Source organism: Caloenas nicobarica, chromosome 33, assembly GCF_036013445.1.
Source record: "Caloenas nicobarica isolate bCalNic1 chromosome 33, bCalNic1.hap1, whole genome shotgun sequence".
Classification (NCBI taxonomy): domain Eukaryota; kingdom Metazoa; phylum Chordata; class Aves; order Columbiformes; family Columbidae; genus Caloenas; species Caloenas nicobarica.
Window position 1 is genome coordinate 1,206,049 of NC_088277.1, and position 27,313 is coordinate 1,233,361.

The following is a 27,313-nucleotide window of genomic DNA, read 5'->3' on the forward strand; positions in this document are numbered from 1 at the left end:
CGGTCCCGGGGTTTGGTGCCACGCCGGGACTGCGGTTCGAGGCCAGGCTGCGGCGCCAGCAGCTCTCTGCCTCTCTCTAGCGGCTTCTCCCCGCAGAACCGGCCCGGAGGCTGCGGCTCTGCATAACCGGTTCCAGCAGCTGTGGGCAGGCCAGTGCCTTCCCAGTTCAACCCAGTGCCTTCCCAGTTCAACCCAGTGCCCCGGCGGTGGAAGGAAGGAGGGAGGGACAGTGGGACAGGGAGAAAGGAGGGAGGATAAAGCGGAAGAAGGAGGGAGGGAGGGCTGGAAGGATGGAGAGCGGATGGAGGGAGAGAGATAACAGGGAGGAAGGAGGGATGGAGGGACAAAGGAGGAACGGAAGGAGAGAGGGACCCAAATCCACCCAGGTGACACTTGGGGAGGTGTTTCCATGTTCCCGCCCAGCCCGTGTCCCCCACAAGGTCCCTGTGGCCCCCACATCCCCCTCAAAGCCACCTCTGTCTCCCTCGAGCCTCCGTGTCCCCTCCATACCCACACCCGCAAACCCGTGGGTGCCTCGAGGCGGGTAGTAACAATAGCAGGGACCCCCCAGGGGACCCCCCGAGTGATGACACCCTGAGGACAAGGCAGGGGGGACGCAGCGTTTATTGCTGACAGGGGAAACTGAGGCATGAGGGGGATGTGAACAGAACACCGGGGTCCCCTTGTCCCCCCCTGTGCCTCAGTTTCCCCCACCAAGAGCACACAGGGCCCCAGACCCCGGGGTTAAAGAGCTTAAAAAACCTTAAAAAACCCCAAAAAACCCAAAAAGGGCAATTTTAGGCGAAAAAAAGTATAGTGTTAAACTGAGGAGACTGGGAGCTGCCCCAAACCTCCTCCCAACTGGGGTAACTGAGGCACAGCCCCCTCCTCCCCGCCAAACAACTCCAGCACTCCCAGTTCCCCCAGTCTGGCCTTGGCCAGTTCCTCCCAGCCCTGGTTGGCGCGGGGATTTCGGGGCGAGGGATGGGGTAACCCCTCCACCCTCACGGCCGCCCCCGCCAGCGCCCGGCGCGCCCTCCGCTCGGTGAACCGCCCCACGGCCACCACCAGCCCCACGCCTAGCAGCCCCACAGCTCGTGCCAGCGCCCGGTCACATGGTCCCAGCAACCGGTTGCGTTCGGGGGGTGGCAATTCGGCAGGGGGGACGTTGCGGCCGCTGGCAGCGAGGAAGAGGAGGGGACAGAGGTTGTGGACGAAGCAGTGGCGGAAAAAGACGCGGGGGTCGGGGCAGAGGGCGCGGATGAGCCCCCAGAAACGGGCGCCGCTCACCTCGGCGCGGCGGCAGCTCAGCCCCAGCACGGGGCGCTTGGGGTGTTCGCCGGGGGGTTTTGTCACCGCGCCGGTGACGCGCAGCCACTCCCGCACATGCCAGACTTCGCCGAAGGGGACCTGAAAGACAAGACAAGACAAAGGGGTTAGAGGGGGGGATTTGGGGGTGCCAAGGGGATCTGGTACTCAAAAAAAGCCCTGGAGATTATGCTGTGCCTCAGTTTCCCTTGGCTCGAGCTCTGCGGGGATGGATGGGGCCAGCGTATGGTGTCCCCCGGGCACGCTTGTGCCTCAGTTTCTCCCATCTGATGTCCCATGGGGGTGGATTGGGATCCCCAGGCACCCCATGAGCACCCCCATCCCTCAGTTTCCTTCACTTAAGGCCTCACGGGGTTGGATTGGGATCCTCTGGGCACCCCTGTGCCTCAGGTCCCCCCCACTCAGACCCCACAGGGCTGGACTGGGGCACCCCAGCCCCCCCATGCCTCAGTTTCCCCCACCTGATGCCCCATGGGGATGGATTGGGACCCCCTGGGCACTCCCGTGCCTCAGTTTCCCTGACCTGAAGCCCCACAGGGATGAACTATGTCCCCCATCCCCGCCCCGTGCCTCAGTTTCCCCCCGTGCCGTACCCCGGTCTGGGCCATGCCGAAGGGGCCGGGGTTCATGCCGAGGAATAGGACGCGTTTCGGGGTGCGCAGGTAGCGGCGCACGAAGCGGCGGTGGGGCCGCCATGCGTACTGCAGGGGCCGGTACACATGCGCGACGGGCGCCCCGAAGGGCGGCAGTGCCCGCAGCTCCGCGTCCTGCTCCTGCTCCAGCCGCAGGAACCGCCCCGCCAGGTCCCCTTCGTCACCCTCCTTGTCCTCGTCATCCTCATCCTCATCCGCCGGCACCGGCTCCGGGTCCGTCACCGTCATCGCCGGCCTGTCCGCCATGCTGCCATCGCCTGCGGGAGGGGACACGGGGGACAGGGTGGCTCTGGGTGGACAGGGTGACCTTGGGGGGACAGGGTGACCCTGGGGGGATGGGGACATGGTGGGAGGAGACATGGGAGACAGGGTGGCCTTGGGGGGGGACATGGGGGACAGGATGGCCCTGGAACACAGGGACATGTAGGGAGGGGACACGGGGGACAGGGACATGCTGGAGGGGACACGGGGGACAGGGTGGCCCTGGGGGGACAGGGTGACCCTGGGGGATGGGGACATGGGAGATAGGGTGGCCCTAGAGGGGACACAGGGGACGGGGTGGCCCTGGCGGGATAGGGTGGCCCTGGAGGGGACACGGGGGACAGGGTGGCCCTGCAACACAGGGACATGTAAGGAGGGGACGCAGGGGATGGGGTGACCCTGGTGGGGACAGGGACGTGCTGGGGGGAACACGGGGGACAGGGACATGGTGTGGGGGGGGCATGTGGGACAGGGTGGCCCTGGTGGGACAGGGACATGGTGGGGGGGGTAGACAGGGAAGCCCCAGGGAGCGACAAAGAGATGCCAGGGTAGACAGGGAGAACGTGAGGGGACACAGAGAGGCCCCGGGGGGTGACAGGGAGACCCCGGGAGGTGACGTGGAGCCCTTGGGGGTGACGGGGAGACCCCAGGGGTGACAGAGCGGCCCCCCCGGCCCTGACCCAGGGAAGGAAAGAGCCCCAGCTGCTCCGCCCTGTCCCCTGCACACCCGGGGCCACCAAGTGCCCCATTAACCAGCCCCCCCAGGGCCCCCTCACCTCCCCACAGCCCCTCAAGTGTCCTAATGACGTCACACGACGTCATAAAACGTCACAACCCCCGCCCCGGGCCTACCTGTGCGCAGCGCCGGGCCCACCGGCCGCGCTTCCGCCGGCCCCGCCCCTTGACCCCTGACCCCGCCCCAGCGCAGCGCCTGCCGGGAACTGGAGTCCGCCGGGCCCCGCCCACTCCCCCCCGCCACCTTCCCGGCGTGCCCCGCGCGGGTGGGCGGGGCCCGGCCCTTTGTCTGCATGCTCGGAGTTTCCCATCGTGCCTCGCGGCGGGAACACCCGTGGGGATTGGGGGAGTTGGACACGTGACCTCACGGGGAGAGCAGATGGAGGGCGTGGCCTCCGCAAGCCCCGCCCCTTCCCCGCGGGCTTCCGCGACACAACGGCGCCCCCTGGTGGGGGCGGGCGGTGCCGCGGCGTGCAGGGGGTGGGCGTGGCCGAGTTGAGGCTCCGCCCCCTCGGACGCCCTTTTGCTCCGCCCACCACGGTGGCTCCGCCCCCTCCAGCTGCGGTGCCGCGACGTGGCCACCAGGTGGCGCGAAAGGCACGGCCGGGGGGACCCAGGCGTCCGAGAGCGGGGACCCCCCCCACCCGCCCCTTTTCGTACGGGGGAAACCGGCGCCCGACTCAGCACTGGGGTGAACTGGGCCATACTGGGGACACCCCCCGGTCACGTCCCCCCTCCACCTCCCAGATGAAGCGGCGGCTCCTGAAAAGTGATTGTTTATTGTGTGGAAATACTGGGGGGGGGGACGACGACGACGACAGTGACACCCCAGGGGGCTAAAAACACCAACTTTAGAAAAACAGCAAAAAAAAATAAAAAAAAGAAAGAAAGAAAAAAGGGGCTGAGACCCCCCCAAACCTGCCCCACCCCCTGGTCTGGAGGGGAGTGCAGGGTGGGGGGGCGCCCCCCTTCAGACACCCCCAAAGAGGAGTGAGGGGGGAAATGTTGTGTCGTCTCCCCCCAGGGTTTGAGCGTCCCCTCCCCTGTCCCCAGGGGGGCTGCGGGGAGGGGACACAGCGGGGGTGACACACACGAGATGAGGGGGGGGCTATGTACAGGCGGGGGGGCCCGCCTTAGCTCCGGGGGGTGTCACGCTCTTTGCTGTCCGTGTCCTCGGGGTACGCGTGCCAGGTCAGCCGCTCCTCGTAGAACGCGATGACAATTTGGGGACACTTGAGGTTCGCCTCCTTCGCCAGCACCAGGTCAGCCTCGTCTGTGTCCTTCCTGGACAGGGAGTGACACAGAAATAAGGGGGGTCAGGGGGTTCTGGGGGACACAGGTGGTGGTCACCCCCCTTGGGGACACACTGGTGGCCTCACCACTTCATGAGGAACATGAGGTCCCCGCAGGAGTCGGTGGCACCGATGATCTTCTCGGGCTCCAGTCCCCGCTCGAAGCCCCGGGCAATGTCGTTGCTCTGTGAATTTGGGGGAAAAAAAGGGGTTTTTGGGGTGGCAGGGACACAGGGAGGGGGACACAGCCCTGGTTTGCCATGGCTGGAGGTCACAGGGTTGGGGATCTGTCCCCACTGCAGTGACACTGGGTGTCTGTCCCCACTGTGAGGATGGCAGCTGCCTGTCCCCATGGCTGGGTGACAGTCCCCATCATGGGGACATTGTGTGCCTGTCCCCATCCCTAGTCACCTGTCCCCATCCCTGGGTTCCCGTCCCCATCTCTGAATTCTTGTCCCCATCCCTGGGTTCCCGTCCCCATCCCTGGTCACCTGTCCCCATCCCTGGATTCTTGTCCCCATCCCTGGTCACCTGTCCCCATCCCTGGGTTCCCGTCCCCATCCCTGGGTTCCCGTCCCCACACCTGGTCACCTGTCCACATCCCTGGATTCTTGTCCTCATCTCTGGTCACCTGTCCCCATCCCTGGGTTCCCGTCCCCATCCCTGGGTTCCCGTCCCCACACCTGGTCACCTGTCCACATCCCTGGATTCTTGTCCCCATCCCTGAGTACCTGTCCCCATCCCTGGATTCTTGTCCTCATCTCTGGTCACCTGTCCTCATCCCTGGGTTCCTGTCCCCATCCCTGGGTCCTTGTCCTCATCCCTGGTCACCTGTCCCCACCTCTGGTTACCTGTCCCCATCCCTGGATTCTTGTCCCCATCCCTGGTTACCTGTCCCTATCCTTGGGTTCTTATCCCCATCCCTGGGTTCCTGTCCCCATCCCTGGGTTCCTGTCCCCAACCTGGGACATTGGGTGCCTGTCCCCTGTCCCCATGGCGTGTCCCCTCACCTCCCTCTTCTTCTTGGCGCGGGCGTCCTCCCCGCCGCCAGGCAGCCCTTTCCTCTTGGCTCCCTCTGCCTTCTCGCGGGGTCTGTTCCCATCTCCCTCCTTCATCTTCTTGTACTTGCGCATAAACTCCGAGATCAGCTCCGGGCAATCCAGGTTCTTCTCCGGTTCCCAAGTGTTGTGTTCCCTGTTACCAGGTAACCGTTGTCATCAGAGAATCATTTGGCTTGGAAAAGCCCCTCAAGATCGAGTCCAACCGTTACCCCAATCCTGCCACTAAAATGTCCCCAAGAACCTCATCTGTTTAACCCCTCCAGGGATGGTGACTCCAGCACTGCCCTGGGCAGCCTGTTCAATGCCCGACAGCCCTTTGGGGAAGAAATTACCCCAAATTTCCACCCTCAACCTCCTTCTCCAGCCCCTTCCCTTCTCTGAACTCGCTCCAGCACCTCAAGGTCTTTCTTGTTGTGAGGTGATCCCAACACCCCTGGGGCTGCCACTCTGTGTTTTGAGCTGATTTCATTGCCCCTGAGGCCGCAATTTTGTGTTTTGAGGCAATTCTGATGCCCCTTGTGCCGCATTTTGACCCCTGAGGTGACCTCGCAACTTTGAGGGTCCCAAAACCACCCCAAAGATTCGAGGTTTGGCCTCCCCGGCACAGGGGTCGGTCACTGCCCTGGTCCTGCTGGTGGCACAGACCAGGACGCCGGTGGCACAAACCAGGACACCGGTGGCACAGACCAGGACGCCGGCGGCACAGACCAGGACGCCGGTGGCTTCTTGGGCTCACGTTCGACACCCCCCAGGTCCTTTTCCAGCCGCTGTGACCCAAGGGCAGGACAATGTTCCCCGTCCCGTCCCCAACTCACTCGGAGAAGCCCTTCCACTTGAGCAGGTACTCGGCCTGGCCCTTCACCACGCGCCGGTCCAGGACCTTCTCCACCACATACTCCTCCTCGTCACCCGAGGACGAGCTGTCGGCTGCCCGCTTGCTCCTCTTGCCCATAGCGCAGCGCCCAAGGGTCCTGTGGGGGGGACAAGATGGGCTTAGTGGGGACCCCCTTGCCACCCATCGCCCCCCAAACCCTTAAAAACAACAAACCCTCCAGCGCCTCCCCACACGATTTGCCTTAAAACCCCCCAAAATGGCGAGGATTTGGGGCCGTGAGTTTGAAAAGCCCGTTTTTCCGCTAATTTGTAACGCGGTTTCCTTTTTTTTTTTTTTTTTTGGAGGATCTTTTTGGGGGTTAATGGGGAAACAATGAGGGGGGGACCCTGTGGTCCCAACCAGCAGCTTTTTGGGGTGAGTTTGCTACTTAACAGTAAAACCCCCCCCGGGTTTAAACCTCAGGGTTCTAAGAAAAAAAAGGGGTTTAAGAAAAATAAATTTTAAGACACGCAGCCAAAATGTGGGGGTTTGTTAAATCTTGGGTTAAGCTTTTTTTTTTTTTTTAAATTCAGCCCTGAAAATAGTAACGGGGCCAAGAAATTCTTCGTGTTCTCTGTTCCCTGGGGGGGCGTTTCCTGAACAGGGCCGGGTGTGATTTCCAGCGGTGGTTTTGGGTGTAAAAGGGCAAGTTTTGGGTGTAAAAGGGGAGGTTTTGGCTGTAAAAGGGAACGGTATGGGTTGTAAAAAAGGCGGGTTTTGGTGTAAAAGGGATGGGAACAGAACCCCGCGGTGTCGCATCCCTAAGGCCGCCTGCGGGAGTCCCGGAGGAACAAAAGAAAAGCGCCGTTTTGAGGCAAAACGCTTCACTTTCGAGGCAAAAAAAGGCGCTTTGAGACAAAAAAAGAGGCGCTTTGAGGCAAAGCGCTGTTTTCGGGCAAATAAAAAGAGGCGGTTTGAGGGAATAAAGCACCGGTTCGGACTGGCTGGCCGCGGTTCTCCAGCCCCGGGCCCGGGGGCGGCGGAGCCCGGACCCGCTCCCGGTGCCGCACAACGGAACAGGCCGCGGGGGCGGGGCGAGCAGCGCGCCACCTCTCCCCATTGGCCGGCGGGGCCGCGGCGGCCGCTCGCTGATTGGCTGAGCGGTCCGCCGCTCGCCACCGCCCCGCCTCCCCCTCCCACCGCCGTTGGCGCGGCCGGCCGTCACTCCCCGCGCCGTCCCGCCCCTCCGCCGCTGCCATTGGCCGGCGCGCCTGCCCATCCCGCTGGCCGGACCCGCCCCTGTCCTGCCCCACCCCTCCATTCGTCCGCTGCCCGCAACCGCTACCTGGGCGGGGAGCGGCTCCGGCGCGGGCCCGTCCGCCGCGGTCTGGCCGCCCCTCCGAGCCACCGCCGCTCCGCCCGCCAAAACCGCCCGCAGCGCGCAGGCGCCGCCGGCAGCGCTCCGCGCATGCGTCCGCCCGCCTTCACCCCCACCACCCCAACAGCCCCGCGTTGCGCATGCGCCGAGCCAGACCCACCTTGGGCGCTGGCGGCCGGGCGGCCCCTTCTCGCCGCCGCCGCCGGGACTCGCCGCCGCGGCGCCACCGCGCCCTGCTGCTGCTGCCGCTCACCGCGCCGCGCTCGCCGACCTGCGCCGGGCCCGCCGCCGGGCAGCGCTGAGCGACGGCCGCACCCGCCAATGGCAACGGCCGAGCCGCGATTGTAGCCAATGAGGGGGAGGCGCGGGGCGGGATCGCCAGCGAGGGAGCCAATCGGAGGAGCGCCGGGGAGTGTCCGGGCGGGAGCGGGAAAAGCGGCGCAGGGCGGGGCCGTGGCTGTGTCGCCCAATCCGTGAGCCGCGGAGGCGGGACCTCCCTCGCCGCGGCCAACCAGCGGCGGCACCGCGGGCGGAGCAGCCGGGCTCCGCCAATGAGGCCGCGTCGCTCAGGCCCACCGCCCAATAGGAGGCGGCGTGGGGGCGCGGCACGGGCGGGCCCACCCAATGGGAGCGGTCGGGGGGCGGGCGGTCGGCGGGGGCGGCGGAGTGAGGCGGCGGCGCTCGCGTCGCTCGGCCCCTTTCTGTGTCGGCGCCTCGCAGAGGGAGCATCGCGCGCTGAGCCGCCCGCCGACCAGCCCGCCCAGCCCCGCGCCGCCGCCATGGCCAAGTCCGAGGTAAGCGCCGCCGCCGCCCCCCGGCCCCGCCCCGCCGTTCGCTCCCGCCGCGGCCTCCCCGCCCCACCCCCCCCCGCCGCCCCGCTCTTGCCGCCGCGCGGGCCGCGCGCAACGCGCCTGCGCGCACCGCCCGCCCGCCCCCTCACTGCGCAGGCGCCGGCGCCCCGCTGCGCGCCGGGGGGCTCCCGCGGCGCATGCGCAGCCCCGCGCGCGCCGGCTCTTCCGCCCTCCCTCCCGCTCCCCGCCGCGGCGCGCCCCCCTCCCCGAGCGCGCGGGGCCACGTGCGCGCTCTTTGTGCTCGGGTGGGCGATGGCGGCGGCTCCGCGCATGCGCAGAGCAGAGGGGGCCAGGCCCTCGCTCCGTAGCCCCATGGGGACCCCGGCCACCCCCAAAGTGCGGTCTTGGTGGGGGATCAGGGGCACTTGGGGGGCCGGGGTGGCCATTTAGGTGGGGTCTTGGGGGGGGCTTAGGGTGTGCTTGAGGGCTGGGCGGCCCCGCAGATGGGAGTGGGGGGGGTTCAGGGCGCTGCAGTGTCCCAGAGATGGGCTCTGAGGGGGCTCAGGGTCGCTTTGGGGCCAGGGCGACCCTACAGAAGGGGTTTGGGGGCCTCAGGGGCTGCACTGCCCCACAGATGGGGGGCTGGGGGATTTAGAGTCCCTTTGGGGCCATGGCAGCCCCGCAGATGGGGGCTGGGGGGCTCAGGGTCCGCTTAGGGCCTGGGTGTTCCCACAGATTCACTTTGGGGGTATCAGGCCTCTTGTAGCCTCACAGTGGGGCTGGGGATCCCCTGAGCCTGGTCAGCCCCATAAGTGAAGTTTGGGGTACCCAAGGGGGTTTCAGGGGGCCTGGACATGTCCATAGGTGGGGATTGGGGGTGATGGGGTCTCGCCAGGGCTGGGGACAGCACTGGGTATGACAGGCCCCGCCCCGGGGCTGGAGGAGCACGAGAAAACCTCATAGAAAAGATTTGGGGGCAATGGGGCCCGTTTAGGGGCTGCAGACAGAGATGATGGGGTGTAGAGGGCTCAGTGAGGCGGGGCTGGGGGTGCCAGGGCCTCCTTGGAGCTGGGACAGCACAAAGGGATCCTATGTAGGTGTTGGGGGGTGGGACAGGGGCGTGTGTGTCCCCCCTTTCTCACGCCCTCATCCCCATAGTCTCCAAAGGAGCCCGAGCAGCTCCGCAAACTCTTCATCGGCGGCCTCAGCTTTGAAACCACAGACGAGAGTCTCCGCAGCCACTTCGAGCAATGGGGCACCCTGACCGACTGCGTGGTAAGGACCCCCCCAAACACCCCCTTTATTGTCCCCCCGTGTCCTTTCTGTCCCCAGAACCTCTGTGGGGGGGTGGGTGACAAGTGACAGCCCTCAGTGACCCAGCACTGACAGGGTAACGATGTAGGTAATGAGGGGAGCAGAGGGAATGGATTCACGTCCCCACGGAAGGGGGTGGCTGCTAGGTTTTTTTGGGGTCGGGATTCACACGCCTGACACATCCCCGTCCCCGCAGGTGATGAGGGACCCGAACACCAAACGCTCGCGAGGCTTCGGCTTCGTCACGTACTCCTCGGTGGAGGAGGTTGACGCCGCCATGAACGCCCGGCCGCACAAAGTGGACGGTAGAGTCGTCGAACCAAAGAGAGCCGTGTCCCGAGAGGTACGGAGGGCACGTCTCTGTCATTGTCCCCAAGGTGGGGGGGTGAAACGCCACCAGGGGGGCTCCCCAGACCCCAAACCCACCCCGGGGTGTCCCCGCAGGACTCGCAACGCCCCGGCGCCCACCTCACAGTCAAGAAGATCTTTGTGGGCGGCATCAAGGAGGACACGGAGGAGCATCACCTGCGGGACTATTTTGGCCAGTACGGCAAAATCGAAGTAATCGAGATCATGACGGACCGCGGCAGTGGCAAGAAGCGCGGCTTCGCCTTCGTCACCTTCGACGACCACGACTCTGTCGACAAGATAGTTAGTAAGTCTGAGACGCGCACTGAAAATGAGCGGGGCACCCAATTTTGTGCCCCTCGCCCCTAAATTTTACCCTTGCCCTTAAGTTTTACCCCACTTCGCTAAGTTTTACGTCCTACCCCGCAGTCCAGAAGTACCACACGGTGAACGGGCACAACTGCGAGGTGCGGAAGGCGCTTTCCAAGCAGGAGATGGCCAGTGCCTCGGCCAGCCAGCGAGGTGAGCCCACGCCCCAGCGCCCCCCCTGAAACCCACCCCCCCACCGCCGCTAAACCCGCTGCCTGTGCTGTTCCTAAAGGCTGTCCCCCCCCACCGCCCCCTCTCCTAGGCCGCAGCGGATCCGGTAACTTCGGCGGTGGCCGCGGAGGCGGATTCGGCGGTAACGACAACTTCAATCGCGGCGGGAACTTCGGCGGCCGTGGTAAGTGATTCTGAGTGGGGGGACATCAGCTGCCACCCGCCTTAGGGACACCGACACCCCACAGCGGCTCAGCCCCCAGCTCCTTTTTCTCTCCCGCCCCCAGGTTACGGCGGCAGCGGCGGCCCTGGCTACTCGGGCGGCAGCCGGGGTTACGGCGGCGGCAGCACCTACGACGGTTACAACAATGGTGGCGGCGGTTTCGGTGGCGGCAGTGGGGGCCGACGCCCGGCACGGGGACCCGCGCTCGCCGTGCGGAACGGCCTCTCCGAAGCAGGGACAGGTGGGACCTTCCCGCACCTCCAAATCTGCTTCTGGGCCATGGGGTGGCTCCAGGCTCCCAGTTAAACCCCCCCCAGGACTCTGGGCTCCCAGTTAAACCCCCCAAGGGCTCTGGGTGCTTTTGGGTTCCCAGTTAACCACCCTCCCCCAGACCTCTGGGCTCCCCACTAAACTCCCCCCCTCAGGCCTTTGGGTGCCTTTGGGGTTCTAGTTAACCACCCCCCCAGGCCACTGGGCTCCCAGTTAAACCCCATTCTGACAATGGGGCCCCCCCAGACTCCCAATTAAACACTCTCCCGGGTGACTCCAGGCTCCCAGTTAAATCTCCCCAGACCTCTGGGCTCCCCATTAAACCCCCCCCTCAGGCCTTTGGGGTCCCAGTTAACCCCCCCAGGCCACTGGGCTCCCAGTTAAATCACCCCAAAGCTCACAGTGCCTCTGGGCTCCCCATTAAATCCTCCCCCCGCCCCCCAGATCTCCGGTTGGCTCTGGGCTCCCAGTTAAACCCCATTCTGACAGTGGGGTACCCCCAGACTCCCAATTAAACACCCCCCCAGGCTCCCAGGTACCTCTTGGCTCCCAGTTAAGCACCGCAGGCCTCTGGGCTCCCAGTTAACCCCCAGTCTAACAGTGGGGTGCCGCCAGACCCCCATTAAACACTCTCCTGGCTCCTGGGTGCTCCTAGTTAAACGACCCCGCCCCCCATCTATGCGGGACCCCCAGGCTCCCACTTGCTCCCCGCTAAACCCCCCCCAATTCCTCTGGTGCTCCTGGGCTCCCAGTTAAATGCGGCTGGGCTCCCAGTTAAACCCCCCCATTCCTTGGGTGCTTCTAGTCTCCCAGTTACCCACCCCAGGCTTCCCGTTAACTGTCCCCCCCCCTAATTCCTCAGGTGCCTCCAAGCTCCCAGTTAAATCCCTCCCTGGGCTCCCAGTTAAGCCCACTACCAGCCTCTGTGTTCCCAGTTAGACCCCACTCTGGGCTCCCAGTTAAACCCCGCCTGGCCATGGGGTGGCTCTGAGCTCCCCGTTAACCCCCCCACAAGCTCCCCAGTGCCTCCAGTCTCCCTATTAAACACCCCGTGCCCTCTGTACTCCCCATTAACCCCCCCAGACCCCCAGGTGTTCCCCCATTCCCCACACCCACCCTCTCTCCCTCCTTTCCCCCCCCCAGGCAGCAATTTCGGTGGCGGGGGGAACTACAACGACTTCGGCAGTTACAACAACCAGGCGTCCAACTTCGGCCCCATGAAGGGCGGCAATTTTGGGGGGCGCAGCTCGGGCCCCTACGGCGGCGGTGAGTCTGGGGCGGGGGGGGGAAGGTTGGGTTGTTTTCCCCCCCCCAAAATCCTTTTTGTTTGACCCCCACCAAGAGCATTTCACAGAATCTGGGGCTGGTTGGGGTGGAAGGGACCTGTAGAGATCACCCAGGGCTCGGCAACCCCAAATTAAGTCAGTTTTTCCTCATGTTCCAATAGCAAAAGTCTGTGATAAACTGAATTTTAACTTTAAACTTGCTGTTGCACAGGAGCAATTTGGGCTCCTGTGTTTAAATAATAAAAATCCACTTTACTTTGGCTTTAAGTATTTCACATAGTACAATTCTGACAACATACTACCTTAAAATTGTGGTTATACACAACATTTGTTCCCTCACTGTTTTTGACCGTTTTTTTTAACATGGGAAGCAAGATCGCTCTAAGTTACCTGATTAATTTTAACGGATTAGTTTTAAATATGGATTATTAAATTTTAAATATGGATTATTAACATTTTACGGGCACTAACCCATGTCCCCGAGAACGTCATCTCTGCATCTGTTCAACCCTCCTGGGCAGCCCGTTCAATGCCCGACAGCCCTTTGGGGAAGAAATCACCCCAAATTTCCACCTTCAACCTCCTTCTCCAGCCCCTTCCCCAGCTCCGTTCCCTTCTCTGAACTCGCTCCAGCTCAAGTTCTTTCTTGTCATGAGGTGATCCCGCCACCCCTGGGGCCGCCATGTTGAGCCCTGAGGTGATTTTGTTGTCCCTGGCGCTGCCGTTCTGTGTTTTGAGGTTATTTTACTGCCCTTGGGGCCGCCTTCGTGAGTCCTGAGGTGATTCTGGTGCCCCTGAGGCCACAATTTTGTGGTTTTAGGTCATCTTGGTACCCCAGGTGCCTCAGTTTTGTCAGCCGAGGTGATCCCGCCACCCCTGGTGCTGCCATTTTGAGCCTTGAGGTGATCTCGGTGGCCCTGGTGCCACCATTCTGTGTTTTGAGGTGATCTTGGTGCCCCTGGGCCTGCAATTTTGTCTTTTGAGGTAATTTTGGTGCCCCTGGGCCTGCAATTTTGTCTTTTGAGGTAATTTTGGTGCCCCTGGGGCTGCAGTTTTGTGTTTTGAGGTGATTTTGGTGCCACATTTTGAGCCCTGAGGTGATCTCGGCGCCGCCATTTTGAGGGTCCCAAAACTGAGCGCAGGATTCGAGGTTTGGCCTCCCCAGGACAGGGGGACGGTCACCGCTGGTGGCCTTTTTGGCCACCTGGGCGACACTACTGGCTAAGCATACACCTATTTAAAAAAAAAATTTAAAAAAAGCTTTTAAAAAGCGCCACTGCTGTGCCGCGTTGCTGAACCATTTGCTCATGGCACCCGAAGCGCTTCTGTAGCCACCAAATATCCCCTTTTTTTTGTTGGTGTTTTTTTTTTTTTTTTTTTGCATTTGTAGCATTGAGCACAGCGCTTTTTTGGGTCATTTTGGGTGGGTACCTCAAAAAAAAAAAGCATTTTTTAAAGCCTTTTTTTCCCCTCCCGCAGGCGGCTACGGCAGCTCGAGTGGCGGCGGCAGCTACGGCGGCGGCAGGAGGTTTTAACACCCAGGTGAGCCCCCCCCCACATTAAATTACACGGAAAAACACCCCAGAAACACGCCCTTTAGATTAATTTTATTGCCTGTTATTCGCAGGACACCAAGCTTAGCGGGAGAGGCGAGTCAAGAGAGGGGACAGGGCCGCCGCAGGTGACACCGCTTGTGACCGCGGCCCCTTTGGCGGGGGGAGGTCGGTGGCCGCCCCCCCCGTGACGCCACCACGTCCTCGGACACGAGTGTCTCCTCCGTGACCCCCCCCAGGACTGTGTTTTTGGTTATTTTTTTTCTTTTTTTTTTTGGTTTTTTTTTTTTTGTGACTCAGTAATTAATTAATTGTACAACCAGGTTATTTTTAGTTTGTTCTGTGCCGTGGAAGCATTCCGACGAGGCCGAACCCCGGGGCCTCGTTTTTATTTGCGCGCCCGTGCTGTCGATCGCTGACTGTAACACAACCTGACGCTGAATAAATGTCTCTCTTTTTTTTTTTTTTTTTTTTTTTTTAAATTATTATTTTTTAGGTAGATTTTTCTATCTTTCGGAGCTCCACGCTCAGATGCCGTGGAGTGCACCCAGTGCAGAATAGCTCAGGCTTTTCCTCTTCCCCCCAACCCCCAAGCCCCATTTCACCCCCATTTCAAGCTTCCACCCCCAAATATCAAGCTGCCAGCCCCCAACTTGTCCCCATGGTGTCCCTTTGGTGTCGTCCCCTCCCCTATTTCCCCCCCCGCAGCACCGCGGACGCTGTAGGTAAGAGCAGCTTCTGTGTCTGTCCCCTCCCCATTGTCCCTGTCACCCCCCCCACGTCACTAACACCCACTTTTTGCTTTTGTAGGAGCCGCCGGTAAATGAGAGGAGCCCGTGGGGAGCAACAGGTGAGCGGGGGGACACTGGGTGGGGGGGTGAGGGGAAAATGGGGACACCCCTGGGGTTGGGGACACCCCCCCTCACAGCTGTCCCCTTCTTTGCAGCGCCCGTGGGACCCCTGAGGTGTTGGAGTCGCCGGGGAGCGGGGGGGGCTTGTAAATAAATTTTAAAAAAGGGTATTTTTGTAATAGTGACCCGTTTGTGGGCACAGGGAGGGGACAGTGTGGGGTGGGGACAGAGGGGACAGGATGGGGATGGAGCATTTGGGGACATGGTGGCACTGGGGAGCGGGACGGGGATGAGGACAGAAGGGACAGGGCTGGGGATGAGGATGGAGGGGACAAAATGGGGACAGAGAACGAAGAAGGTGGGATGAGGGACAAGGTTGTGGGGACCGCAGGGCAAGTTAGAGCCACCTGTCACCCCAGGTGACAGGGACAGGAGGTGACAGGCTGTGACAGCCCAGGGCAGGACGGAGTAAGGGATGTGTCACCTGAACTGAGGTGACAGGGTGACACCTCCTTGCCCCAGAGGGACAGAGAGGGAAAGAGGTGGCAGGAATGTGTCACCCCAGGGTGCTGGGACAGGAGGTGACAGAGGTGACACAGGCGCTGGCCCCCTCCAATCTGGTTTATTGTCTGTTTACAGAGGTGACAGTGACAGGGTGTCCCCAGGGTGTCACCTGCAGCCCGGGCAGAGCTGGGGGGCACTGGGGACACCCTGGGGTGGTGCAGGGGACACTGGGGACAGGACCCAGGGTCCATTGGGCTCTGGGGATGTGGGAGCACCCAAGGGTGCTGTGGGGTGCAGGGGTCACCCAAGGGTGCTGCGGGGCTCTATGGGGTGCAGGATGTCACCCCAAGGACCCCCCAGCACCCCAGGGGGTTCAGGTGTCCCCCAAGGGTGCCATGGAGCACAGGGGTCACCCAAGGGTGCCCTTGGGCTTTATGGGGTTCACGATGGCACCGTGAGCACCCAAGGTGCGCCCCATCAGGTACAGGGGTGCTCTGGGGTGCACCCAAGCCCCCCCCTCCTCCCCATGGGGTGCAGCCCCCCCCTCACTCCCCCAGTCTGCCCCCCCCATCAGGCACCAGGTGCAGCCCGAGGCTTTCGGGAGGGGGCAGCTCCTCACCCCCCATCACCCCCCTGTGCCCCAGGACCCCAACATCCCCCAGCACCCCCAGGGGCACCCCATTCCCCAGGGGTACCCCATTTCCTATTGCCCCCAGGACACCCTTGTCCCCCAAGACCTCCCTGTTCCCCATCACCTCCACATTCCCTGGGACCCCCCCATTCCTCATCACCCCTCTGTCTCCCATCACTCCCCCACTCCCCAGGGCCCCCTCATTGTCCAGGGCCCCCCTGTCCCCCAAGAACCCCCCCTTCCCTATCACCTCTGCATTCCCCAGGGCCCCCCTATTCCCCAGGATCCCCCTATTCCCCATCGGCCCCAAGATCCCCCTGTTCCCCGGGACCCCCCCGTTCCCCATCACTCCCCCATTGTCCAGGCCCACCCCATTCCCCAGGGCCCCCCTGTCCCCCAAGACCCCCCCGTTCCCCATCAGTTCTGCATTCCCCAGGGCCCCCCCATTCCCTATTGGCCCCAAGATCCCCCCATTCCCCAGGACCCCCCTGTTCTCTAGGCTCCCCCTCTTCCCTATCACTCCCCCATTGTCTACGGCTCCCCCATTTTCCAGGCCCACCCCATTCCCCAGGGCCCCCCTGTCCCCCAGGACCCCCCCATTCCCCATCAGCTCTGCATTCCCCAGGACCCCCCTGTTCCCCATCACTCCCCCATTCCCCAGTACCCCCAGGTCCCCCCCGTTCCCCATCACTCCCCCGTTCCCCAGGGCTCCCCCATTGTCCAGGGCCCCCTTGTTCCCCATCATTCCCCCGTTCCCCAGTACCCCCAGGGCTCCCCCATTGTCCAGGGCCCCCTTGTTCCCCATCATTCCCCCGTTCCCCAGTACCCCCAGGGCTCCCCCATTGTTCAGGGCTCCCCCATTGTCCAGGGCCCCCCTGTTCCCCATCATTCTCCCATTCCCCAGTACCCCCAGGGCTCCTCCATTATCCAGGGCTCCCCCATTATCCAGGGTTCCCCCATTGTCCAGGCCCACCCCATTCCCCAGGGCCCCCCTGTCCCCCAAGACCCCCCCATTCCCCATCAGCTCTGCATTCCCCAGGACCCCCCCATTCCCCATCACTCCCCCATTCTCCAGTACCCCCAGGTCCCCCCCATTGTCCAGGGCCCCCCCGTCCCCCATGGCCCCCCGCACCATGGCCGCCACCCTGGCCAGGTCCCTCCGCAGCCCCCCGCGCACCCTCAGCAGCCGCTCCCTCTCCCGTCCCAACCGGCCCAGCTCCTCCCGCAGCCCCGCGATCGCTTCCAGCTTGCGGCGCCGACATCTCTGCGCCGCCACCTTGTTCTTGGCGCGCCGCCGCATGTCGCGGGCCAGCGCCACCTCCGCGCCCGACAGGCGCGCCCGGCCCAGCGCGGCGCGGAACGACTCGGCCGGCAGCGCCACCAGCGCCTCGGGCGGCAGCGGCAGCGGCCAGCGCGGCGGCGCGGCGGGGGGGTACACGGGAGCGGGGGGCGCTGGGGGGAAAGGGGGGGCGGTGGACACGTCCAGGCCCTGGGGGGGAGAAGGGGGGGGTCAGGGGGGTGGCCCCGGCGGGAGTACAATGGGGGGGGGGTACAGTGGGGGATTCAGGGGAGTCAGAGGTTGGGGGGGTACAATGGGGGGGCTACAATGGGGGATTCAGGGGAGTCAGAGGTTGGGAGGGTACAATGGGGGGGTCCCAGGGGGAGCACAATGGGGGGGCTACAATGGGGGATTCAGGGGTTGGGGGGGTACAATGGGGGGGTCCCAGGGGGAGCACAATGGGGGGGCTACAGTGGGGGATTCAGGGAGGTCAGAGGTGGGGGGGCACAATGGGGGTGGCCCGGGGGGAGCACAATGGGGGGGTCGGGCTGGGGGGGCTACAATGGGAGATTCAGGGGAGTCAGAGGTTGGGGGGGTACAATGGGGGGGTCCCAGGGGGAGCACAATGGGGGGGCTACAATGGGGGATTCAGGGGAGTCAGGGGTTGGGGGGGTACAATGGGGGTGGCCCGGGGGGAGCACAATGGGGGGGCTACAGTGGGCGATTCAGGGGAGTCAGGGGTTGGGGGGGTACAATGGGGGTGGCCCGGGGGGAGCACAATGGGGGGTTCAGGGAGGTCAGAGGTGGGGGGGCACAATGGGGGTGGCCCGGGGGGAGCACAATGGGGGGGTCGGGCTGGGGGGGCTACAATGGGAGATTCAGGGGAGTCAGAGGTTGGGGGGGTCCCAGGGGGAGCACAATGTGGGCTTCAGGGGCTGGGGGCAGATACAATGGGGATTTCAGGGGGGTCAGAGGTTGGGGGGTACAATGGGGGTGTCAGGGGTACCAGGGGGAGGTGGGATACAATGGGAGTCTCAGGGGGTTCAGGAAGAGGGGGGTGCAGCGGGGGGGGTCCTGGGGTGTGTTTGGGGGGGGGGGTCCCAAGGCGGGAACGGGCTGGGGTGCACGGGGGCGGGGGATGCGGCGGTGCAGCCCGGTGGCCAGCAGGGGGCGGTAGGAGCCTGCGGGGGGGGCGTGGTCCACGAAGGGGGCGTGGTCACGCGGAGGGGGCGTGGCCCACCTGCAGCTCGCTGAGCGACAGGATCTCCTGCCACGTGATCTCCACCTCGGCGGGGCCCGGCAGGGGCGGGGCTAGGGGCGGGGCCAAGGCTGGGCCACGCCCCCCCAGCTCCCCGAGCGCCGCCAGTGTCTGCGGGGCAAAGTGCCTCGTTGGCTCTGATTGGCTGCAGCTGGCCCAAGCCCCGCCCCAATGGCCCACCAGGACCCCCCCCGGGTCCTAGCGCCCCCCTCAGTCCCCGAAACACCCCCAGACCCACCTCGGTCCCCACCCATGACCCTCACGCCCCATGCGACACCCCCAATGCCACCTCCGACTCCCTGAGACCGGACCCCCTCCGCTCACCTCGGGGTCCCCCATGTCGGAGCCGCAGCGTCGCCGCCTCCTGCCGCCCCAGACAAGGGGTTATGGGGGGGGGGAGGCACCCACTGACCCCCCCGCAGGACGCCTGGGTCCCTTCCCGCTCCCACTTCTGCTTTCGGGGTGCAGCGGGGGACGTGGGGCGCGGTTGGGGGGGGCGATGCCCCCACCTATGGGTGCCCCCACCCACGGGTGCCCCCACCCACGGGTGCCCCCCAGGCGCCACCCACCTTGCGCCACCCACCTTGCGCCACCGCGTTGCCCAACGCCGGGACGTTGCACAAGGACCGAACGGCGTGTCCCGCCACCCCCCGTGTGTGTGTGTGTGTGTGTCCCCGCGTGTCCCCCCCGCTCCCCGCAGCCGTTGGGGCCGTTTCCGGCTGTTCCCGCCCGGGGCTGAGCCGGGTCCCCGTGTCACCAACGCGCTGGCGCTCGGCCAGGGCACCCTGCCCGTCCCTGGCCCTGCCCGTCCCTGCCCGTCCCTGCCTGTCCCTGTCCCTTCTTGTCCCTTCTTGTCCCTGCCCGTCCCTGCCCGTCCCTGCCTGTCCCTGTCCCTTCTTGTCCCTTCTTGTCCCTGCCCGTCCCTGCCCGTCCCTGCCTGTCCCTGTCCCTTCTTGTCCCTTCTTGTCCCTGCCCGTCCCTGCCCGTCCCTGCCTGTTCCTGTCCCTTCTTGTCCCTGCCCGTCCCTGCCTGTCCCTGTCCCTTCTTGTCCCTTCTTGTCCCTGCCTGTCCCTGCCTGTCCCTGTCCCTTCTTGTCCCTGCCCGTCCCTGCCTGTCCCTGTCCCTTCTTGTCCCTTCTTGTCCCTGCCCGTCCCTGCCTGTCCCTGTCCCTTCTTGTCCCTTCTTGTCCCTGCCCGTCCCTGCCCGTCCCTGCCTGTCCCTGTCCCTTCTTGTCCCTGCCCGTCCCTGCCTGTCCCTGTCCCTTCTTGTCCCTTCTTGTCCCTGCTCGTCCCTGCCCGTCCCTGCCTGTCCCTGTCCCTTCTTGTCCCTGCCCGTCCCTGCCTGTTCCTGTCCCTTCTTGTCCCTTCTTGTCCCTTCTTGTCCCTGCTCGTCCCTGCCCGTCCCTGCCTGTCCCTGTCCCTTCTTGTCCCTGCCCGTCCCTGCCTGTTCCTGTCCCTTCTTGTCCCTTCTTGTCCCTGCCCGTCCCTACCTGTCCTTGCCCGTCCCTGCCCGTCCCTGTCCCTTCTTGTCCCTGCCCGTCCCTGCCTGTTCCTGTCCCTTCTTGTCCCTTCTTGTCCCTGCCTGTCCCTGCCTGTTCCTGTCCCTTCTTGTCCCTTCTTGTCCCTGCCCGTCCCTACCTGTCCTTGCCCGTCCCTGCCCGTCCCTGTCCCTTCTTGTCCCTTCTTGTCCCTGCCCTTTGCCTGCTCCTGCCTGCTCCTGCCTGCACCCCAATCCCTGCCTGTGTCCTGCCTGTCCCTTCTTGTCCCTGCGCGTCCCTCCTCCCTGCACTCTGCTTGCTCCTGCCCATCCCTGCCCGTCCCTGCCTGTGTCCTGCCTCCTGCCTGCACCCCAATCCCGCCTGCACCCCAATCCTGCCTGCACCCCAATCCCGCCTGCACCCCAATCCTGCCTGCACCCCAATCCCGCCTGCACCCCAATCCTGCCTGCACCCCAATCCCGCCTGCACCCCAATCCCGCCTGCACCCCGTGTTCTATCCGTGCCCTGCCCGTCCCTGCCCGCACCCGGACTCCCCCCCCCCCATCACCGGGACCCACCTGCTGCCCGGCGGGACGCGGGGACACGCGGGGACACGCGGGGACACGCGGGGACAAGGGACGAGCCCGGCAGCGCCACCCCCAGCGCTGGCAGCGGGGACCCGCCCCGGGGACACCCTGGGGACAACGCGGGGGGGGCAGGAACCCGTGGAGGGGGGTGGGGACACGGGAATGGGGGACACAAAAGGGGGACGAGGGGATGGGGAAACGGGGGGCGTGGCGACAAAAGAAGCGACGTGGGGACAGCGGTGGGTCAAAGGGACATGGGGACAGAGAGACAAGAAGCGGGGGGACACGTGGACGCGACTGGGGGACACGGGTGAAACGGAGGAATAAACAGCAGAATCGATTATAGTGTTAAGCGGCATTTTATTGACAAGCCCTGGGGAATCATCCCCCAAAGTGCTCCAGCCACTGGACGCCCTCGCGTTGCTCATATCCAAATAATTACTGCGTATTGGTTACGGTTCTTGTTTTTAATCACAAAATACATCAATGCGAAGAAGCGGTCGCAGCAACAGGTTGCAGGGAGGTGGTAATTCCGCGGTCTTTGCTGCCATCCAGCGGCGGGTACCGGTACTGCAGCCTCTTTGGGGGGCTCTGGGGGGCTCCTCAGGTGTCCCATTGAGCCCGCAGCTCCTCGCACAAGCGCAATTAGTGCTCATTTACAACAGTAATTGATTAGTTTCTTACTTACGATTAACCTCTGGTTAAGCACAAGCTCAGCGGTCTGTTTCTAAGCAATATATGGCTTGATTTTCTGTCTTGGATCTGAACTTGGAAAATATCCCCTCGTTCTGCGCGTGGTCAGAAAGCGTTGATCATGTTAATTGGTTAATGATGGGTTCGTCTTTTGGAATTTAATCAGAATATACATTAATCGAGCAGCTTCTCTTCATGGGAACAGGAGGTTGAGGGACGCGGTGACAAGAGGACACAACTGGGGGACATGGGGACATCATGGGGACACAGGAGAAGGGGACGCAACCGGGGGACACTGGTGGGGTCAGGGGGACAAGGGGACACGGGTTGGGGGACACAGGGACAATTATGGGGTCACAAGGGGACACAACTGGGGGACAGGTCAGGGGGACAAGGGGACACAGGGGTCGGGGGACACAGGGAGGGGGGACCAGTGACAGGGACACTCGTGCGTCCCTCCCTGTCCCCCCCACGTCCCCCCCCCGGCGGACCCAGGCGTCCGGGCGCAGGAAGCCGCTGGCGGTTGCCCAACCCTGGGGCCCCACGGGGGACACGGCGGGGGGGACACAGGGGACCGTGTGACACCCCCAGCGTTATCAGTGGGGCCCAGGGCATCCGGCCCCCCCCCCCCCCCCCCCAAAACCGCACGGGGGGGACCCAGGCGTCCGGGTGTCCCATCCCCCCATGGTGACGCTGCTCCCCCGGCGTCACCCCCCCCGGGACGCTGCTGGGTCCTTGTGTCCCCCCGCACCCCCTACATCCCCCTGCTGTCCCCCCCTTGTCACCTTTGTCCCCCCACATTCCTCGTGTCCCCCTGCATCCCACTTGTCCCCCGGTGTCCCCCTATGTCCCCATGTCCCCCTATGTCCCCATGTCCCCCATATCCCATGTGCCCCCATGTCCCCTCATCCCCCTTGTATCCCCATATGTCCCCATATCCCACGTGTCCCCATGTCCCCCCATGTCCCCTCCTGGCCCTATAGAAGCCAAAGGTCACAGGTGGCCCGCCCACCTATGGGCATGTGGCCAAGCACTGAAAGGGCAAACCGCTTCCGGTCACGTGGTTGGCGAGCCAGCCAACCGCAGGGTGAACCTGGCAAAGGGGTGACGTCAGCGCTTCCCTGGTCACCATGGGAACTGCACCGCCCCCGCGGCTTCCGGGAGTGCGGCGCGGCGGTGACGGACGGGTCGCCCCTCCAATCAGCGGCCACCGCGGGAAGGGCGGGAAAAGCTAGCCCGCCCTCCGCGCCTAGCTGCATCGCGATTGGCCAGACGGGTCACCGGCTCGTCCAGTCAGCCCGGAGGGCGGTCCCTAAGGCGTGACTGGCAGCCGAGCAGCCAATGAGCGGCGGCGGCTCTTCCGGCTCCACGTCGGCAGCGGCGGGGGCAAAATGGAGGCGCTGATCCTGGTGAGGGCGGCGGGGCCGGGGCCTTAATGGGCCTTAATGGGGGTTAATGGGGGTTAATGGGAGAAACGGGGGGGCGGCGGTTGGGGTGCGGGGTGGGGAAGGGGGGGAGTGGGAGAAATGGGGGGACAAGGGGGTGGTGAGGGGGGAAATGGGGGGTAAACTGGGGGGGGGGGCAGTGGAGTAAATGGGGCGGTGAATGGGGGGCGAGGGGGGGAGTGAGGGAGTAAACTGGGGGGCAGTGGGGGGGGCAATGGGGATAAACCGGGGTTCCAGTGGAGTAAACGGGGGGGCGGTAAGGGGATCGATGGGGGTAAACTTGGGGGGCCAGTGGAAGAAATGGGGGGTGGATGGGGGGAGTCGATGGGGGCAATGGAGGGAGAATGGGGGAAATGGGGGGGAATGGGGGGAATGGGGGAAACTGGGGGGGAATGGGGGAAAGTGGGGGAAATGGGGGGGTATGGGGGAAATGGGGGAAACTGGGGGAAATGGGGTAAATGGGGGGAATGGGGGAAACTGGGGGGGAATGGGGGAAAATGGGGAAAATGGGGAGAATGGGGGGAAATAGGGGAAACTGGGGAAATGGGGGAACTGGGGGGAAATGGGGGAAATTAAGGGGAATGGGGGAAATGGGGGAAACGGGGGGAAATGGGGGGAGATGGAGGGAATGGGGGGAATGGGGGAAACTGGAGGGAAATGGGGGAAATGGGGGAAATGGGGAAATTGGGGGAGAAGAGGCGGATGTATGGGGGGCAATGGGGTGAATGGGGGTCAGTGTGGGGGGGTAAATTCCCGGGTGCCCCTGGGGTGGTCTCGTCCTGCGGGGGGTGACTGTCCCCAGCGGGGGTGACAGGGGCCCTGGGGGGGTGGCCGTGGGCGGTGGCCATCGCTGGCGGCCACTGCTGGCTTTCGGTGGCCATTAGTGGCTGTTGGTGGCCATGGGTGGCCCTCGGTGGCCCTTGGTGGCCTTCAGTGGCCTTTGGTGACCATTGATGGCCCTTGGTGGCCCTTGGTGACCATTGGTGACCATTGATGGCCCTTGGTGGCCCTTGGTGGCCATTAGTGACCATTAGTGACCATTGATGGCCCTTGGTGGCCCTTGGTGACCATTGGTGGCCATTAGTGACCATTAGTGACCATTGATGGCCCTTGGTGGCCCTTGGTGGCCATTAGTGACCATTAGTGACCATTGATGGCCCTTGGTGGCCCTTGGTGACCATTGGTGGCCCTTGGTGGCCCTTGGTGACCATTGATGGCCTTTGGTGGCTGTTGGTGACCATTGGTGGCCCTTGGTGGCCCTTAATGGCCCTTGGTGACCCTTGGTGGCCCTCGGTGGCCCTCAGTGGCCCTCGGTGACCTGGCGGTGCCCGGGGCGAGGTTCTGTCCTACACTCCGGCTGTGGCTACGGACAGTCAGTGCATCACAGAACTTGGTCCCGGGGGCTCGGGAGCGCCCGGATCGACGGGGACAGTGACAACGATGGGATGCTGACAAGGGCAGGGCCACTGACAGTGACGGGGACACTGATAGGGACACTGGCAGCGATGGGGACGCTGATGGGGACAATAATTGGGATGGGCAGACTGATGGGGACACTGACAGGGACGGTGACACAGATGGGGGCAGTGGTAGGGACAGGGACACTGGCGGTGACACTGACAGCGATGGTGACACTGATGGGGACAATAACAGGGATGGTGACAGTGATAGGGATGGGGACACTGATGGGGACAGGGACACTGATGGGGACAGTGACAGGGATGGGGATGCTGATGGGGACAGGGACACTGATGGGGACAATAACAGGGACGATGACACTGATGGGGATGGGGACACTGATGGGGACAATAACAGGAAGAAAGACAGTGGTGACACTGATGGTGACACTGGTGGGGACAGAGACAGGGACACTGGTGGGGACACTGGTGGGGACAGTAACAGGAATGGAGACACTGATGGGGACACTGACAGTGACGGTGACACTGGTGGGGACAGGGACACTGATGGGGATACTGACAGTGACGGTGACACTGACGGGGACACTAACAGGCTTGGGACACTAACGGGACAGGGACGCCTCAGCAGACAGGGGTCCCAGTCACAGGCTCCGTCCCCGTGTCCCCGGTGCCACCGCGGTGCCGTGCGGGTGACAGGGCAGCTGTGGTGCCACCGGGTGTCCCCAACGGGTGTCCCCAGCGGGTGACACCAGCCGTGTCCCCGCAGGAGCCGTCCCTCTACACCGTCAAAGCCGTCATCATCCTGGACAACGACGGCGAGCGGCTCTTCGCCAAGGTGGGGGCCGCGGTGACACGCGGGGGACACGGCTGGGGACGCTCGGTGACACCGGGAGGGCTGGGACGTGACGCGGGTGACACGCGCGCGAACGGAGGGATGTTTGGTGGCACGGGGGAGGGACGGGGACACGGACGGGGGGGGGCGTTTGGTGGCACAAGGACTTGGGGACGGGGTTGGTGGCCGCGGCGGGGGGGGGTGCTCCTCTCGTGTCCCCAAGTGCCACTGTCCCCGCAGTACTACGATGACACGTACCCCAGCGCCAAGGAGCAGAAACCTTCGAGAAGAACATCTTCAACAAGACCCACCGCACCGACAGTGCGTGACCGGGGCGGGGGGACACGAAGGATGCAGGTGTCCCCCTGGGGGGGCGCCACCCCCGCGGGGACAGCGGGGACAGGGGGAGGTGACAGCGCTGTCCCCGCAGGTGAGATCGCGCTGCTGGAGGGTCTGACCGTCGTCTACAAGAGCAGCATCGACTTTATTTCTACGTCATCGGCAGCTCCTACGAGAACAAGGTGGGTTGGGGACAATGTTGGGACATCGCGGGGGGGGGACGCGGGGGGGGGACACCCCAATGGGGGCGGCTTGGGACACCTGGGGGGGGTGGGGATGGGGACACGACGGGTGGCAGAGCGGGGGGGATGGAGGGCAAACGGGGTGGGGGGGGCACAGAGGGGGTGTGAGGGGTGACACCGGCGTGGGGGGGGTGTCCCCCGGGGTGTGACGCCGTGTGACCCCCCCTGTCCCCAGCTGATGCTCACGGCCGTGCTCAACTGCCTGTTCGACTCCCTCAGCCAGATGCTGCGGTAAGGGGGGGACGGGGGGGCACAGAGCTCCTGGGGGGCTCCTGTGGGGCTGGGGGGCACAGAGGTCCTGGGGGGCACCTGTGGGGCTGGGGGGCAGCCATGGCGTTGGGGGGCACCTGTGGGGCTGTGGGGGGCACAGAGGTCCTGGGGGCTCCTATGGGGCTGGGGGGGCACAGAGGTCCTGGGGGGCACCTCTGGGGCTGGGGGGGCAGCCATGGGGTTGGGGGGCACCTGTGGGGCTGTGGGGGGCACAGAGGTCCTGGGGGGCTCCTGTGGGGCTGGGGGGGCACCTGGTCGTGGCAGGACCGGTATTCTGGGGGGCGTCACCTACGGTTTGGGGGGGCTACAGCATCACATCGTGGGGGGGGGTGCCCCATTGTCAGGGGGTTCCCATTGTGGGGGGTCCTGGTTTTGGGGGGTCCTGCTGCCTGGGATCCCCATTGTGGGGGGTCCCCATTGTAGGGGTTCCCATTGCTGGGGGGTCCTGGTTTTGGGGGGTCCTGTTCCCTGGGGTCCCACTGTGGGTGGGTTCCCCATGTTGGGGGGGTCCTGTCGTGGGTATGGGGGGGTGCTGAGCGCGTCCCCCCCCCAGGAAAAACGTGGAAGAGCGGGCGCTGCTGGAGAACATGGAGGGGCTGTTCCTGGCCATGGACGAGATCGTGGATGGGGGTGAGTCTCTGTGTCCCCCCCCGAGGTCTGTCCCCCCGACAGGTGCCCCCGGGCCCCACGGGGGGGCCACTTGGTGCTGAGGGTTCCCCGTTTCCCCTCACATCCCGCAGCGTCGTCTGGAGAGCGACCCCCAGCAAGTGGTTCATCGCGTGGCCGTGCGGGTACGGGGGGGTGAGGAGTGGGGGGCCATGGGGGGGGGCCACGGGGTGGTCATTGGGGGGTCATGGGTGCCCCCCCAGGCACCCACCGCGCCCCCCCGTGTGTTGCAGGGCGAGGACGTGCCCCTCACGGAGCAGACGGTGTCACAGGTACGGACTGATGCCCCCCCTGGGACCCCCCTGGGACCCCCCCGCGGCTGGTGCCGCCCCCCACCCGAGGACACCAAACTCCTGGGTGTCCCCAGTGTCACCTGGGTGTCCCTGAGCCCCCCAACCCGTGGGTGCCCCCCACAAAGTGCCACCTGGGTGTCCCCAGCTACCCCTGCTGTCCCCATGTCCGTCCCTGTGACCCCCCCCAGCACCCACGGGCGCCCCCCCCGCAACACCGTGTCCCCCCCCAGGTGCTGCAGTCGGCGAAGGAGCAAATCAAGTGGACGCTGCTGCGTTAGCGCGACCCCCCTGGCCCCCCCAGACCCCCCCCCATGTGCCCCCCAGCACCCATGGGTGTCCCCCCCACCGCCCAACGCCGTGTCCCCCCCCAGGTGCTGCAGTCGGCGAAGGAGCAAATCAAGTGGACGCTGCTGCATTAGCGCGACCCCCCCCTGGCCCCCCCGGACCCCCCAACATGTCACCCCCCCAACTCCTGTGTGTGGCCTCGTCTGTCCCTGCGTCGCCCCCGCCATGTCCATGCAGGGGGACCCAGGCGTCCGGGTGTCTGGGGTGGGGGTCTGGTGTCCCCCTCATTGATGTGGGGGGGTCCCCAGGGTCCCTCTTTGCTCTGGGTGGGGGGGACACACGTGGACAAGTTGGGGGGGGGCCCCCTGGGGAGGTCCCCCCAAAACAAAACCAGG

General features: G+C 64.6%; 5 protein-coding genes across 9 annotated transcripts; 2 read left to right on the forward strand and 3 right to left on the reverse strand.

Moving 5' to 3' along the window:
• Positions 1 to 495: 495 nt before the first annotated feature.
• On the reverse strand, positions 496 to 3,150 carry SMUG1 (single-strand-selective monofunctional uracil-DNA glycosylase 1). The gene is made up of 3 exons (XM_065654406.1): positions 3,096 to 3,150; positions 1,923 to 2,239; positions 496 to 1,410 (listed from the first exon to the last, which is right to left on the reverse strand). Exons 2-3 carry the CDS (start codon positions 2,226 to 2,228, stop codon positions 820 to 822), a joined length of 897 nt encoding a protein of 298 aa, XP_065510478.1. The 5' UTR covers positions 2,229 to 2,239; positions 3,096 to 3,150; the 3' UTR covers positions 496 to 819.
• Positions 3,151 to 3,738: 588 nt separating this feature from the next.
• Positions 3,739 to 7,831, reverse strand: CBX5 (chromobox 5). 2 transcript variants are annotated; one of them, XM_065654416.1, is made up of 5 exons: positions 7,684 to 7,831; positions 6,147 to 6,302; positions 5,281 to 5,464; positions 4,358 to 4,455; positions 3,739 to 4,262 (listed from the first exon to the last, which is right to left on the reverse strand). In XM_065654416.1, the coding sequence occupies exons 2-5, from the start codon at positions 6,281 to 6,283 to the stop codon at positions 4,112 to 4,114; spliced, it is 570 nt and encodes a 189-aa protein (XP_065510488.1). In that variant the 5' UTR covers positions 6,284 to 6,302; positions 7,684 to 7,831; the 3' UTR covers positions 3,739 to 4,111. The 2 variants fall into 2 exon arrangements, with proteins under 2 accessions (XP_065510488.1, XP_065510487.1); XM_065654415.1 differs by lacking the exon at positions 7,684 to 7,831 and adding an exon at positions 7,491 to 7,595.
• A 344-nt stretch (positions 7,832 to 8,175) lies between these two features.
• On the forward strand, positions 8,176 to 14,868 carry HNRNPA1 (heterogeneous nuclear ribonucleoprotein A1). 4 transcript variants are annotated; one of them, XR_010607736.1, is made up of 12 exons: positions 8,176 to 8,317; positions 9,473 to 9,589; positions 9,825 to 9,971; positions 10,073 to 10,283; positions 10,406 to 10,498; positions 10,578 to 10,700; positions 10,804 to 10,980; positions 12,153 to 12,275; positions 13,775 to 13,837; positions 13,923 to 13,976; positions 14,659 to 14,698; positions 14,795 to 14,868. XR_010607736.1 is itself a non-coding variant. In XM_065654403.1 (11 exons), exons 1-9 carry the CDS (start codon positions 8,303 to 8,305, stop codon positions 13,828 to 13,830), a joined length of 1,062 nt encoding a protein of 353 aa, XP_065510475.1. In that variant the 5' UTR covers positions 8,176 to 8,302; the 3' UTR covers positions 13,831 to 13,837; positions 14,659 to 14,698; positions 14,795 to 14,868. The 4 variants fall into 4 exon arrangements, 3 of the variants coding, with proteins under 3 accessions (XP_065510475.1, XP_065510474.1, XP_065510476.1); XM_065654403.1 differs by lacking the exon at positions 13,923 to 13,976; XM_065654402.1 differs by lacking the exons at positions 14,659 to 14,698; positions 14,795 to 14,868 and having other exon boundaries at positions 13,923 to 14,307.
• On the reverse strand, positions 13,933 to 18,865 carry NFE2 (nuclear factor, erythroid 2). Its single transcript, XM_065654188.1, has 4 exons — positions 18,696 to 18,865; positions 18,354 to 18,482; positions 16,913 to 17,323; positions 13,933 to 14,001 (listed from the first exon to the last, which is right to left on the reverse strand). Exons 1-4 carry the CDS (start codon positions 18,708 to 18,710, stop codon positions 13,933 to 13,935), a joined length of 624 nt encoding a protein of 207 aa, XP_065510260.1. The 5' UTR covers positions 18,711 to 18,865.
• Positions 18,866 to 22,473: 3,608 nt separating this feature from the next.
• COPZ1 (COPI coat complex subunit zeta 1) lies at positions 22,474 to 27,170 on the forward strand. The gene is given in 11 exon segments (XM_065654273.1): positions 22,474 to 22,537; positions 24,758 to 24,826; positions 25,064 to 25,100; positions 25,103 to 25,144; positions 25,254 to 25,304; positions 25,307 to 25,344; positions 25,580 to 25,635; positions 26,228 to 26,310; positions 26,419 to 26,465; positions 26,574 to 26,612; positions 26,864 to 27,170. Coding segments are annotated over 11 exon segments (528 nt in total). The 5' UTR covers positions 22,474 to 22,519; the 3' UTR covers positions 26,912 to 27,170.
• Positions 27,171 to 27,313: the final 143 nt, after the last annotated feature.

Excerpts from the sequence above, each read along its gene's own strand:
- HNRNPA1 (XM_065654403.1), top strand. Across the intron at positions 9,590-9,824 it reads GCACCCTGACCGACTGCGTG|GTGATGAGGGACCCGAACAC; the intron begins GTAAGGACCCCC and ends CCGTCCCCGCAG. Across the intron at positions 10,499-10,577 it reads TGCCTCGGCCAGCCAGCGAG|GCTGTCCCCCCCCACCGCCC; the intron begins GTGAGCCCACGC and ends CTGTTCCTAAAG.
- NFE2 (XM_065654188.1), bottom strand. Across the intron at positions 17,324-18,353 it reads TGTCGCTCAGCGAGCTGCAG|GGCCTGGACGTGTCCACCGC; the intron begins GTGGGCCACGCC and ends TCTCCCCCCCAG. Across the intron at positions 14,002-16,912 it reads ACAATGGGGGGGACCTGGGG|GGGCCGCGGTCACAAGCGGT; the intron begins GTACTGGAGAAT and ends CCCCCGCCAAAG.
- CBX5 (XM_065654416.1), bottom strand. The coding sequence starts at position 6,283 with ATGGGCAAGAGGAGCAAGCGGGCAGCCGACAGCTCGTCCTCGGGTGAC. Across the intron at positions 5,465-6,146 it reads AAGTGGAAGGGCTTCTCCGA|GGAACACAACACTTGGGAAC; the intron begins GTGAGTTGGGGA and ends ACCTGGTAACAG. Across the intron at positions 4,456-5,280 it reads GCGCCAAGAAGAAGAGGGAG|AGCAACGACATTGCCCGGGG; the intron begins GTGAGGGGACAC and ends CCAAATTCACAG.
- SMUG1 (XM_065654406.1), bottom strand. The coding sequence starts at position 2,228 with ATGGCGGACAGGCCGGCGATGACGGTGACGGACCCGGAGCCGGTGCCG. Across the intron at positions 1,411-1,922 it reads TCGGCATGGCCCAGACCGGG|GTCCCCTTCGGCGAAGTCTG; the intron begins GTACGGCACGGG and ends CTTGTCTTTCAG.